General features: G+C 39.5%; 1 protein-coding gene across 6 annotated transcripts in view; it reads left to right on the top strand.

The window, feature by feature from the left end:
* Positions 1 to 14,671, top strand: part of col11a1a (collagen, type XI, alpha 1a) — a 93,635-nt gene that overhangs the window by 19,790 nt on the left and 59,174 nt on the right. For 2 of the 6 annotated variants that reach the window (XM_088071958.1, XM_042510329.2), the window contains exons 5-16: positions 1,281 to 1,406; positions 3,492 to 3,584; positions 4,919 to 5,014; positions 7,521 to 7,784; positions 9,257 to 9,322; positions 9,607 to 9,648; positions 9,770 to 9,832; positions 11,455 to 11,529; positions 11,675 to 11,758; positions 12,911 to 12,967; positions 14,175 to 14,228; positions 14,336 to 14,389. In XM_088071958.1, the coding sequence (XP_087928084.1) occupies positions 1,281 to 1,406; positions 3,492 to 3,584; positions 4,919 to 5,014; positions 7,521 to 7,784; positions 9,257 to 9,322; positions 9,607 to 9,648; positions 9,770 to 9,832; positions 11,455 to 11,529; positions 11,675 to 11,758; positions 12,911 to 12,967; positions 14,175 to 14,228; positions 14,336 to 14,389 (1,074 nt within the window). Of the gene's footprint in view, positions 1 to 1,280; positions 1,407 to 3,491; positions 3,585 to 4,531; positions 4,718 to 4,918; positions 5,015 to 7,520; positions 7,785 to 9,256; positions 9,323 to 9,606; positions 9,649 to 9,769; positions 9,833 to 11,454; positions 11,530 to 11,674; positions 11,759 to 12,910; positions 12,968 to 14,174; positions 14,229 to 14,335; positions 14,390 to 14,671 lie in introns of all 6 variants that reach the window. The other 4 variants (XM_088071960.1, XM_088071959.1, XM_088071961.1 and 1 more) reach the window with 4 other exon arrangements.

Raw genomic sequence — 14,671 nt, 5'->3', positions numbered from 1 at the left:
TTTGACACTCATTGCACCAGACACCATCAGTAACCATGTGGTCTTGTGAGCTAAGACTTTAAATTAAAAGCTGTTGACAGCTGCGTTTGAGTCAGAGCTTGACTGATTTTGTGATCCGTAACAATGTTATTTATGTGTAAAAAAAAAAAAAAAAAAAAAAGATACCATTTTGGCAAGGATCTGAAAACGTTTGTTTGTTAAAAAGTTAGGAAAAAGATTTGTATAATGGCAGGACTTTTTATAGTTGAAATAAACATAAAACAGTACTGCAACAGTAAAGTGTAAATGCTCAAGAGGAAACCTCACTGAGAGAGTTTTTACTGTAGCACTCAAAGCCATGCCAGGTGTTGCTTGTGTCTTGATGATACATGTTTATTTGATGTCCTGAGGTAAACCCTGGCGCTGATAATAATAACTCCCCCAGTGTCTGAACTTCGTTTCCTCCATGCACCATGTGAGTGTGGACTCTGTGGGGTGTGTGTCAAGCTGTTTAATCACACAAGGGTTGGATTTACTCTGCTAGACGCTGTCAGTGTGTGGGACCTTCGAGATCACATCTGCAGTTTAAGATTTACATTTATGCCACTTTACCCAGTATGTGTGAGTGTGTGAGCAAGATGAGACATGACCTCCTTGTGTGTGTCTGTGTGTGGGCAGTCTTTTTTTGTATGGTGCCAGTGATCTGGTTTCATCAACATTTGTAAATAGATCTAATTTGAAAAAGTGATTGAAAATAACAACTATATACATTTTTAAAGGCTCTATATGTGACAATCAGAGCATTAATATAGCAGCTAACCACTTGTTATGTAAAGATATAGTGGAGTAATGGCGTCCTAAACAGAGAATTAAGTCACACTACCTCTGTGTGATATCTGGCTTCTCTATGCTTTGTTGTGGTTGGTGTAAGCTGGTCTGACTTTATGTGAATGTGAGTGCATGTATGTATCACACTGGCTAGCTCATCGCTGTCAGTCTGCACTGCACTCATGCGGCTGATATCAGGATGCCGTTTTCACCTTGGTTTAGCACCCAGCCTCTGGTTCCCTCTGGTTCCCTCTGGTTAACAGTGTTAGCTCTGTCACCACTGTTGCCATTGTCAGTGCTGTGTATGGAGTTAACCCCATTAGCTTCTAGCCGCCAGCTCAGCCACCTCCATGCTGAGAACCATGTCCATACAACTCTTTGAATTTCGTACAGTGTGTCTTTAAACTGTCTTAGAAGACTACATGTGGGTAAAATTTGTTCCTAATACAAGTTTCTTATTCTGTTTTCTGCAGGGTGACATCCAGCAATTTCTGATCGTGGCTGATCCTAAAGCAGCTTATGACTACTGTGAACATTACAGCCCGGACTGTGACACCCCCCACAGCGATTCCCTGCAGGCCCAGGAGCCAGAGGAAGAGGTCAGCCAACGAGGGAGGGTGGGGGAGGTTCAACTAGGAACCAGCTGAGGGCCCTTATTAATTTCTTTTTTTCCTAACAGGAGATGTTGATGAGATGCTCTCTGAACTGTATATTGTTTACTGCTTATGTCCATGGCCTGCAGCAGCTGTCAGGTTTTATTTGCAACTGATAAATCTGTGTGACCTCATATTTAGTTTCAATTTGGAGGCAGACATTTTGCAGCCTTAGTGACCTAATTATTTACCTATTCAGGATGATCATTCAAAAGGGGTTCTTTGTTAGTTATAAGTTGATATAACTGATTAATGTTAATATGGTCGCAGTATTTTGATACGTTAATTTTATTTATGAGCCAATTACAAACTTTTCACCGTCAGTGTCATAGAAATGTATTCAGCCTGCACAAATAACTTTATCTACACACGCACTTTGCTTAGGAATGTTCTCAAAACAGCAAAATAAGAACTAAGTATGAAAATACAGGCAGAGGGTAGAGTCTCTGCATATAAATACATGGCCTCACACTTCACTTCTAGGACAGTCATAAGTGCTTATTGAGAGGAATAACTTTTGTATGAGTCTTTACACTGTTTTGTACAAAAATCCCACATAGTATTCATTTAAAGGCTAAATGCACACTCAATCAAACGTTGAAACCATGCATGGTGTACATCTAGACACACCCCATTCAGTGATGTCATAGCAGGTGTCTGCCATCAGCTGTCAGAGGTAAGATGCCTGCAGCAGTGTCCCTGATTGGAGGTGTGGCATGATGTGCACAGTGATAAGCATTGCAGCAGTTGTCTGACCTGTTAGATTTGGTGTATGTTTATCATGAAAGCAGGATTATAGTAATGCTGAGGAGTTATATCAGCATTGATTAATATACAGTGTAAAATGTTTATTTTGAAAGTAATAATCAAAACAGCTGATAGGGCAAACTATTCTATTTCTTTGCTCTTTTTCTGCAATTTATAAAAGCCTATTAACCCCAAATGTTACAACTTATAATTCTTATTCCTGTGAGTAAGAGTTGATAACAAGGCCAAGCAGCAGCTAGTGACACAGTAGAATGTGTGTATCTCCTTGTTATTTCATTGATTTATCAGTAATTTTAACTATCCACACACTTAAAACTGCATCAGTCTTAAGTGCAACAAGTTAATCCCTCATATATATTTGCCCATTAATCATTGTGATGATTATAAGGGGCAAAGTGAAACAATCATCGACACTGACCAGCTCTAATATAGCAAAGTGGAACCTCAACCTAATTCAGTGCTAGCTTAACCTCAGAGATCCATGTATCTTTCATTAATGTAATAATCTGAAATGCACATGCTGGCTTATACCATAACCCATCATTTTTAATCAGTTGAGCATGGCATCATGTTGCAGCATGAAGTGATAAACTTTAATGACTAGAAGTCAGGGTTTTCTCCTACACTTCAACTGAGTATTATTATATTGTGTAATTAAATTTTTCTGTTCTAGAAAAGAAACTGCAAGAAAACTACATAACTACAAGAGGGTGCACTTTTTTAAGTCAGACCCCTTTAATCTAGTTGAACTTAAAAGTCCTGAGGTGTACAATTTACATGCTTCAGTGAGAACGTTCCATTACAATATAATCCTGAAATGCAGCTGGTATTTCTGTCTTTGAGGTTTCCTTGTTGTTTTCCTGTGTTTTATGAGCTTTTTAACATCCCATCTGCGTACATGTTTGCAGGCTAAGACCCACATGGCTAGTGCTAACGCTGAACATTTGTTTACTCGTTTGTTCACCATATTAAGACCATTATCTAATTTAGTAACACTTGGCTTTGATTATTTAAAAGTAATAATTATTTTCTAAAATTGTTATTGGCAGATCGAATTATAATATGTTAATATGTTATAAATAATACATAATAATACATTATTGCATTACACTTTGGTGTTAAGTGTGTGAACATGTGGCATGCCCAGGATGATATGTACCATGTATCATCTTGTTGCTGAAAGAGCGCTAATGCTAACACTAAGGCCTCTCTTCATTCCACTCTCTCTCCTCTGTCTCTCTCTCTCTCTCCCAACCTCTCTAGTACACTACTGATGATTTAGATTACTCTCAGTTCTATGATTACTCTGAGGGAGCCACAGACATCATTCCAACCGATGAGTATTCTGAACCACAGGTAAATGAAAAAAGGAAAAGAAAAAAAGATGTGTTTCCTTTAATGCCTCCTCTTGTCAGTCACCCATCCCTTCCCTCACTTCGTCTTGTGTTGTCTGTGAATGTCTGTATGTTTACGTGCACACCGATACTCCAGTAACTGGAAGTAATCAGCTTTGTGATGATATTTTAATTAGAATGTTTGGGCCAAATGTGTCTATTTGCTGCATTGAAGGACTGAGAAATAATCTAGGTGTGCTGACCTGGTTATGCCTACTCTGATTATGACTTTACAGTAAGTCAGCCGAGGTAGAATTTTGAGTGTGCATGTAAACATACTCAGTTTGTCAGTCCTCCTTGTGTCTGTTTTATGAGGCTGCTGCCTTCTCTCACTGGAAAAATGCCATCTGCTTTGAGTGTTATTTTGCATTCCAGCACTTCTTTAAAACTATTACATATATACATACATATATACTTTATATGGATTTCTGCAACATTTTACTTTACATTTTGGAAGCTGCAGCAAAAGCTACTCACCACTTTGGCTATTTTATGACTTAAATAACTCTAAAGAGTTGCTGAAAGGCAAATCTTCTGTGTTTTGTTTGTGCATATGTCCCAGAAAGATACTTAAATGTGCCCGAAAAGTCTTTTGTATGTCACATAAAAGGCCCAGTCCTCAGTTCTTGTGCAGCATTCTTTCTGCCCAACTGTTACATGATCTTAAGTTAATGTTAACATGGTCAGCATTTCAGTTGCAGCCCTTGTAGTTGATGTACATGGTCATCATGTTAAAAAACACCATGCATGCCAACTACTGTAAATGGGCTGCTGCTGGAACACATGGGGCTCGACAGCTTGGTTGAAAAAGATTCTGTACAACAATCGCGGATTGTGCCTTTAAATCATTTCCACTTTTAAATGTTCCATGTTTGTCTTGGTGTTGTTTGTCGCCGCCCCCTCTTCCAGAGAACGAAACGTAGTGTCTCCATGAAAAAGAAGAGGACCACAAAGTCCCTCAGTAAAACTAAGACAAAGCCCGTAAACTTCTTTGCTGCCAAAAAATCATCAGCTAAAAAGTTTGCCGCTAAGAAGAAGCGACAGATGCCTGGCTACCAGGCCACAGCGCCAGCTCGACCCAGAGGCAATTTTAGGGTAAACGTTCATGTAAAGACAAGACCACATCCCATCAAGATCTTCCTGCCTTGAAGGGAAAATCTATGATGGCAGACTCAGAGCTCCCTAACCTCTTTTGTGTAGAAGTAGCAAAGTAGGACCCCTAGCAAATAACCTCTGGTTTAAGCCTTTGTGTTAACCCTCGCTTTATATTTCTTTCCTTTTTTCAACATGACTCAGCCAAACAATGTAGGAGATTACAATACAGACTATGACTACGGAACTGTAGATGGTACTCAAACTCAGTCCCCCTTTGCCACGAGCGGACCCAAAGAGGTAATCTTCATCTTCATTCTCATGTTGTTCTTACAACCAGTGTTGGGTGTTTTGGGAAATGTGAACCAGGATGATTTTACCCAAGGAAGTATCTGGTATGAAATGACAAAGACACAACCATTCGAATGAATCGATGTGTCTTTTGACTCACTTAGATTTATGTGTGTGTGGCAGAACTGATGGACAGGGGGAGACTTTTTAATTTTTGATTTATATGACCCACTTGCCCCTCCCTGCATACAACATGGATTCTTGGGATGCATAGCATGCAAAAAATAATGCAGTGGACATTGTGGAGGTTATTTATAGTTTAATGTCATGTCATGCATTTCTGGCCAAGGCTGCAGATTTTGTTAGTTCTGAGTAAGTGAACACATCAGACCCATTCAGACATTGCAAAAGGGCATATGGAAGTAATTGTGACATTAAAGTCTGAGGCTGTCTGGATAGTAGAAATAAACAAGCAAATGCCGAACTTACTGTATTGCATCTTACTTTTGTGATCACAAGGGTATTTGTTGTGGAAACGTGTCCCTCCTTCTAATAGAAACCACTCAGACTGTTAGTGAAGCAACATGTGCGCCTTTACAAAGAGCCAACAATATTTTTTCAGATATTTAGAGATAGTTTCTGTTTGTTCAGAATTGCTGCCTCTATCCCTTTGGCTTGTCTGCTTTAATTACCGACACAAAGAGCAGAGAGTTGACAAGATTTGCAGCCTTATCCAGGAAGTTGATAGTGGCAGAGCCTCTCTCAGCCAATTTGATTTACAGTAAATGATAGTAAAGATTATCTGTTTAACAATATATGACCTGTCCATCACATCTTTAGCTTGGTTTTGATCACTAGTTCTGCTACTTACTTCTGTAAGAACTATGATCAATGAGGCTACAACCTCCTCACAGCCAGCTATGAATGTGCATTGTCTACTGCAGTGTTTGACAAAGTGGATGTGATTATATGGGAAATGTTGAAAATGTAATTCAGTCAGATGAAATACTGCCAATATATAATAAATAACTGTGTAATTACATCCACTTTGTCACTGTTCAAAGCTAAATCCACACGGATCAGTTTGAAATAAAAGAAGAAAATTGTGCCAGGTGATTGTGGTTATAGTACTTGTGCCAAATGCAGAGTGTATCAGGGTAATATCACAAGCTGCTAGTAACGTATTCTATCAAAACATATTTGTTGACGTATTAATTACAATGTTCTTGATGCACTCTGTATATCTGCACAGCTACTACAATCTGATGACTGATTAGATGCCCATGCAAACTACTGCTACTGTCATTTCAGACATTTCAGCCTTTCTTTACTATCTGAATCAGGATATCTTGTGCGGTTGTATGATGAGACAGAAAAGAAGGCTGAGATAACATAACGTCTGTCTTGACATCTGTAGTTAATCGACTTTTTTAACGTTGATTGTTAATAACATTTTTTAATAATATTTTTATCTAGTCATTAAGGTAACACTCTATTTATTCCTTTGTATTATAACATCTGGTTACTGAACTGAGGTGTGCTGTAAGGAACTGCTGTACTTCATGAATGTGTGATTTTAACAGAGCAGACACTATTAGATACACATCCATCCTGAAAGCCTTTAAAAGAATACTTTTTTTTCTTGCATGACTCCACGGTAAACAAAGAATCCAAAAAAGGGGAACATTCTAACATTCATCCTGAATGGATATCATTGACGACTACGTTTCACAACAGCAATCAATCAGTCAATGTCAATATACATTTACAGGCAGTACAATCCCAGTTTCCTTTATCCAGTCGTGCGATCAGTACTTCCCACACATGCATTTTTACTAAAATCATACAAAATAAAACTTTTGCTTATGACTAGCACTCCCTGAGCATGCTTTAGCACATGCATGTGAATAAGCTCCATTTGAGTAGAGTTCATGCACAATCATTATGTTTCAGCTAAAATGCAGGTGTTTGGAAAGTGCTGAGCACATGGCTGGATAATAAGACTAAATTATACTGCAGTATAGTTTTTTAAATTTGCAAACAGATGTTTTGATATAATTTTGCTGTTGTAGTCTCTGTTAACCTCAATTCACAAAGAATGCTTTCCTTTTTTGGATTCTCAATTCATTATAGAGTCATGCTGGAAAAAAGTTTTCTTCACGATTCAAGATAACTCACATTGAGTAACTGATAAACAAATGGTCATTCAGTCAGTATATATGTAGTAACATAATTCAGTGTATACTTTAGCCCTTTGGTTTTGGACATGATCAAATTAAAATCACACAGCACTACCAGGCCAGTTACATCAGGGTTTTACTGTAGTGGGAATAAATAAGGTGTTACCTTTGATATTTTAAATTTAGTTTTCTGCATATCATGCTTAATTATTTTTAGTTGGCTTTAATAACATCTAAAAGTAAACCATTTGCCTAAATTGCTTAACTAACATCTTTTTTTTCCTTGGTTGCTTACCATTACTTTCCCCTCTCTTCGCTTGGGTAACACCTGGAAGGCTGTGGAGGAGGATGCTGGTGCATATGTCACCGATGCTCCCATTGCCCCGGAGCCCATTGTCCCAGAAACAGTGGATAACACTGGTGCAGAAGCATATGACTTTAAGGAATATGACCTAAAGGAGTATGACTTGGGCGCAGTTGACAACAGGTTGTATGATTACGGGGCATATGATGAGTATGGCACGGCCCCGCCCAGACCCACGGCAACCTACGATGATGAAGTGGGGCCCGGGGTTGCTGCTGAAACTGATGTTTCTTCCGTAAGTACCACACCCTGGCCTGGTGACTGACGGGTGTGAGCATGAACAGCACGTATTAGGGACTCTGTTTGTGTTATGGACTCACTCTGTCTTCCAGTGCACGCCTTCCTAGTTGGTTGCTTGGCAGTGTTTCATTGACATGTTGAGTTTGGAGTCTTGCTGCTGTCTCATTGGTGTGTGATTGGGGATTTAATGATTGACAGCCATGATGGGGGCACTGCATGCATCTGTGTTTGCTTAGTAAGGATGTAACTGATTATTTTTTAATTGAGAGTATCTCATTCTGACACACTGTGTGCACAAGCAGAGAAATTTATCACACCTACACATTCTCTTGTCTTTCTTCCAACCTCATCTTTCTTCAGACTTCAGTCAGTGTGTGTCGGCCCAGCCCGTACACCACCCATACATACCCAACAAGCCACCCCCACCCACTCATCCCAGCAGTCAAATGTCATCCCTCCCTCTCCTCCTCTGCCATTTTAACAAGCGGCCTCTCTGTGACATATCCCTCCCTGTATGCACGGCAATTAGCCCATAACTCATAGGCAGCTGTCTGCACAGTGCACACAAACTCACACAGTTGTAATCAAGCTGTTATGGATTCCTTTCACTTTCCTCCCAAACTCTTGAACTCTGTCCTCACCAACCAACAGTCACAGCTTGTCACCTAGTTTGTATGAATATTAAACAGACATCCTATCCTTTTCTCGACTTTGTTTTATGTTTAACTATTTGGCCTTAGTTCTGTTTAAATGTGCCCAATATCAGCACATCATCAAACAAGTTTGTGTCTGTGTGCCTGTAGGTATTGTAACCATGGGAGGGCAAAGACTTAATAGTCTTGTATGCCTTTTTAATACTAATCTACACACTTACTGCCCACCCTTCTACTTTTAGACAAGCACCTCCTAATTCTTCCTATCTCACCCCACCTTCACTTCCAAAACACACATACACAAAATGCAGCTGAACTTATTTACTTCCACAAATACAACAGAAAAGAAGACCATTAACTTCACTTAAATGTGAAATAGTACAGTGTTGGGCAGTGTCTCTTATTGTGTCTGTATATGTTAGTTTGTGAGGTTTGCTTGACCACAATAGCCTGTTTGCAATGTTTATTTGGTCACCATTGGCCACACTGCACAGTGGCAATGCAGTGACAGCATTGCTTCATTTCAAGCACATAGAGGTCCATTCTTGCTCATGACGACTAACATTTTGCCTGTTTGGTTCCATAATGTCATCCCACTTTGTGTTGTTCTTGATTCACTCTCTATCTCTGACGTAGTTACAGTAGTTGCAACTGGGTATATGATATTGATTAAGTAAAATTTGTTCAAGCACTAACACACATTCTTTTCACTGGTTGAATGGCCTCCTCCTCGCTCATCATTGCTATTCATTCACCTGTGGACTGTAGCTGCTGTGTGAGGAATGTCACCTCTGTGCTTGCTCTGTAACTGCAGGTTGCTGGTGCTGCAGGAGCCTTTGGCCAGAAGGGAGAAAAGGGCGAGCCAGCTGTCATTGAACCTGTAAGAAATGTGATCATGTCATTTTAGTTCAAAGTGTTCTGTTTACTGAGAGAGCTGCCAGTTCTTTCTGTCATTTTTATTATAAACTGCAAATAATGAAAAAACCAAGTGAATGAAGTAAACTGCTGAACTGGAGTTTTACCTTGTATACAGCGCCGGTCAAACACCCCAAACTTGAAGCAGAACCCCCCCCCCCAAAGTTGACTCATTCTGAGCCTTTCTGTAGTACTACTGCTGCACAGGTTCAGAACTTGTGGTGTGAAACAATGTGTTTCTTTTTAAAGGGTATGCTGATTGAGGGACCACCAGGACCCCCCGGCCCAGCTGTGAGTACATTGTTAAGAAGAAATAAATCTGTGTTTTGCACCTGAGCATAATTATACATTGTTGTCAGATTTTAATGAGCATGCCTGCTGGTGGTCTGCTGACCGAGCTTTGTCTTTTTAGGGTCTTCCAGGTCCCTCAGGCCTACAAGGACCCCCAGGCCCTGCTGGAGATCCTGGTGACAGGGTAAGTTATCATATATGTCCTCAAAACAGCCACATTTTCTTAGTTTTACTGACTGTCAATATAGTGCGTTCATACTACTGACTGATCGATCACTGACTAACTTTCATCATGAAAAGCCTCTTAAGTTTAATTATATTTGTCTTAGTTGTTAAAATAAAAGTTGACCAGTCTTTAAACAAAACTCCCTTACCAAGCTGAATAGTTGTTTTTTTTTAAATTGATGTTCTAATGCTGCTGATGTCAGTATTTTCTGTCCATTGAGATCAGCTTACAATCAAGTGTTAGCATGCAACACTGCAGCCACTGTTCAAATAGGCAACAGTCAATTGTTGAGTGTATATGTATTTATCATGTAATTGGGACACTGACCTGTGAGACATTCTGAGAAAAAAACAATACAATTTTCATCACCAAACTCCATGAAATCACATTATACAGCTGCATAGAACCATTTTTGAAAGCTATGTTACAACAGCCACATGAGGTATGTTCTTTATTGGTGCCAATAAAAATATTTAAAATAGTTTGTGACAACCAACCTCAAGCACAATAATGCCCTCCAAGGTGTCTTATCATAAAGCAGAGTAGAGTTAGTGGAGAAAACCTTCATTTGATTTGCTTGAGCTACACCTCAGTCATTATATTTAACTATTTATACTGTTCATGCATTATGAAATATTTTTAGCATCATGTGCAAATAATTCCCAACTACAGTAAGACCTAAAAGATTTCAGTGGGTTTTTCATAGTTATTATTTTTGTAACTTGAAGAGTATAAGATGAGGAATGATATTCTGCAAGGGTTTCTCTCAGTAAGAGGTATCCATATTTAACACTTTGCTCTCTAGACTCTCTCTGTTCCCGAGATATGCAGCACACACTCACACACAAACATGCACACCAGATTTAATGGAAAAGGATGTTGGTTTTGGACCATAGACAGTAGCATGGTTTACAGATGGACAGGCCTGGTCTATGTGTGCTGGAGGAGGAGGAGCACATGTTAATCAAACTAACAAACAGCACACCTCCCGCATTTGCAGCTCCATCTGTGTGTCCCCATGTGTGTGATGTGTGTGTGTGATGTGTGTGTGTGTGTGTGTGTGTGTGTGTGTGTGTGTGTGTGTGCACATGTGAAAGTGTGTGTTTGTGCTCCTTTTATATTACTGCCACTGTTAACAACATAAGTAACAGCACATTTTAAAATCAAAGTCAAAATCAAAAGGTCATTTCTTTGTTTGTCTACACTTTGTTGTACCTTCTTACAGATTTCAGGAAAGATTTTCAGTGATATACACCATCATAAATTCTTACCAAATTTAACCCAGCTGTAAATGTTATTATCTAAAACCCTAAAGAAGTGCACATGCGGGCCGTGTCACAATGCTAACAGAGTAGGGTAAGCAGTTAGATAGCTTTTATTTAAACAACATGAGTTAAGTTAGCTTTTTAAATATGATAACATATACATTACACACATACAAGCAGCTATGTGATTTGTATTTTTAAATAATCACTGAGGAAACAGTGGAGGAGGAGGAGGAAGAGCTCTTACACATGTTACAATTAATTTGATAAAGCTGATCATTTCATAAACCTTATGGTGTCTCTTCTGTATAATAGGGTCCTCCTGGTCGTGCTGGTCTGCCTGGTGCTGATGGTGTGCCAGGTCCCCCTGGTACCATGCTGATGCTGCCAGTAAGTGCTCAGAACAAGGCAATAGAATTGCATACCAGCCACCTTTTATCATGTAATTCCATAACTAGACAAACACAGGGTATTGAACAGTGCAGACAAACAGAATGAGTAACTGTTTTAATGCCTGTGTGTTTGTGTTCAACAGTTCCGTTTTGGTGGGGATGGTGAGAAGGGTCCAGTGGTGTCGGCCCAAGAAGCCCAAGCCCAGGCCATCCTGTCTCAGGCCAGAGTGAGTAGAAAAGGACATTTAAAAAAGCCAACGGGAAGCCAAAAGGCTGTGGACAAACCCCCACCCCCGCCCTGCTCTGCACACACAGCTGTAGGGGGAAAGGAGAGGAAGGATGAAGGAGACAGTATTTTGGTGGGGAGGGGAGGGGAGGAGGGGGGGCTGCATTTCGTTGGCCTTGCAAGGCTAAAAGGAGACATGCCGAGCAGGCTGAAGAGCAACAACATAAAAAGGCCACTTTAAACAGATGGACAGACAGGAGAGACTGTTAAAAATACTTTAAGGGATCTCGACCTGCGGGTGGGCCCAACCAACAGGTGTAAAAATGTCTTTGTGTATATGTGGGAGAGGAGGTGGGTGGTTAGAGGAAAAGAGATAATCTGGACCAGGTATTTAGGAGTTTTGTTGCATTTTGCACGATATCTCACATTAATTACAGTCAGAGACCACAGTGAACAAAGACATTATGTGTGAATATAAAAGTTTGCTGTTCCATAAGACAACATGACAAAAAAAAAGTAGACAATGATCCAGAATGTATACAACATGAGAGTGGACCACAAAGGATCAATTTATAAGATTAATGTGACAGATTAATTGTGCAGCATGTGAGCTGAATGAGAAGGGTATGCATGGAAATTTAGAATTAAGAATGCATTATGCAGTATAATGATTACAGATATACAATGGCTGCATTTTTAGTGTACTCAATGTAAAGTGGCAAAATTAAATATAAAAAGCTTTGTTTCTGTAAATGACCAATCGAAATATGTAACCAACCATATGTGTAATATTATGGGACAATTTACTAACCACTTCATAAATAAATAAAACTGATGGAAACCACAACATAAAAACACTGACACAACTAATAGTATTCATATTGATTTGATTCAGTCATAAAACAACACACACATAACAATAACAATAACAACATAATACTTAGAAATGCAAGACAAAAAGAAAGAAAGAAAGAAAGAAAGTAAAAATAGAAAAATTGCAGATTTACTTCAGTATGGAACATAAAAAAGACTTAGTATATGCCCCTATATATAGAGTATTTTTCCTCAGAGATGTAAACACAGTACTTTTGTGAATGGATTATTTTACCAAATGGAATTTGACCTTGTTCTTGTCTGTGTTTCTGTTCTGCAGCTGGCCATGAGGGGACCTGCAGGGCCAATGGGTTTGACAGGAAGATCAGGACCAGTGGTGAGTCCCTGCTTCTGTTTGTAGGACTTTGGCTTTTTTGATTTCCAGCACCTGTTTATCATTCATCTTATAGTATATGAAAATTAAAGTTGTAGTCACTCAAAACTGTATGGTATATGCTTTTCATTAATATTTTTTTGTCAAAGAAAAATAATCTTGGGAAGAAAGCAGAACCAGGTTGCTTGTTTAGAGCTGTTTTTGGATCAGTGGTTGGTGGCTCAGTGGCCACACAGCCAGTATGTTAGGTTCTATCAGCTGCCAAGAAAATTTCATTCTGTTGTTGATCCCCCTCCTCCACCTTTCTCTTGGGCTTGTTGATACACGATCCACTATTTATCTGCAGGAGAAGGACCTACAAAAGAGACAAAGAATCACCCTCTGTTAGATCTGCTCTTCTCAGGGTAAAGGCCAGGCAGAATAATCTGAAATGATATGGCAGTAAGTTGATACAAATAGCAGTGGCTGAGATAAGGATAGTGTAGATTTTATCTTTTGCAAATGTACAGTGCCTCTCTAAAATGTGTCCCCTCTTGATTGACATCATATGTTTAAAACCCAGTTTTTCAGACATTCAAGCTATATTATGATTCTAAAATGTGTGTAATTGCCAAATCACAGGTTTTGAATCCATACTTGTCTGCAGACATATTGCAGTATATATCCCAAATCTCTGCCTAGACCAACAATTTAGCTTTGCATTTTTAGACTTAAGTACAGTAGATGCCAAAAGACACCCCGTTGTGTAAATGTACCTGCATATCTTAAAGTTAGGCTTCGTGTTAACTTTGAGCTATCAGGATCATTTCTTGTACATTTTAAATCAGATTGTAATACTTTAAATACTATAAACAAGCCTTGACTGTCCAAATGAACAGCGGTGTTTGTGCCAGCTCCACACAATTAATCTTTCTGAGACAAATTGTCATAGAGAGTCTTAGTAGAGTGAAAGCAATTTTAGGATCATGTTGTATTTGATTATTTGATTTTATTCACTTGAGTTCTCAGGTAGTTCATGCGCCTGTAGTAACAGGAATGTGTGGATTCATTTTTCTTCATGTGAACATGCAACAACAATGCACACAATGAGCTAAACATCGCCATCTGCTGTTTACTTTACACAATTGTTTCCTCTTTTCTGTGGCAAACTGCATGTGTCACAGTTTGAGTGAAAAGTATTTTGACGTGTGGTTTCTGTGCTCTCTTTTAGGGTTTACCTGGTGCTCCTGGACTGAAAGGTGAAAGTGGAGACCATGGTCCACAAGTGAGTATGAAACAAATATCTTTATAAACCTTCCTCACCTGTGATCAACAGCCACTTCCCAGGTTATTAGTCCTCCATCACTAAGTGTTCTTCATGTGCCTGTGCAGGGTCCCCGTGGCATCCAAGGGCCTTCAGGACAATCTGGCAAACCTGGCAAGAGGGTGAGCGAACCCAGTGACCCAGTCCACTCTCACTGTGCTGTGTGCGCGCTCACATGTCTCTGTGTTTGTTGTTGTGCGCTTGTTTGTACTTGTGGTCACCGCTCAAACGCTGAGAGGCTTATTTCCACTCCAACAAACAATTGCTTGATATGTGCTTAATCCTCGGATCAATGGCCAGGCAGTAAATCTGTCTGAAAATGCCAAAATGGAAAAAGTGGCCATGGATGTGGGACGCAATTAGTGTCACAGTGCAGTCACTCTGCAGGGCCAAACGTCTTGACC

This window comes from Plectropomus leopardus, chromosome 21 (assembly GCF_026936395.1).
Source record: "Plectropomus leopardus strain MGB_pleo_1.0 chromosome 21, ASM2693639v1, whole genome shotgun sequence".
NCBI classification, from domain to species: Eukaryota; Metazoa; Chordata; class Actinopteri; order Perciformes; family Serranidae; genus Plectropomus; species Plectropomus leopardus.
The sequence above is the reverse complement of the archived record's forward strand: the minus strand, read 5'-3'. Positions and strand labels throughout refer to the sequence as shown.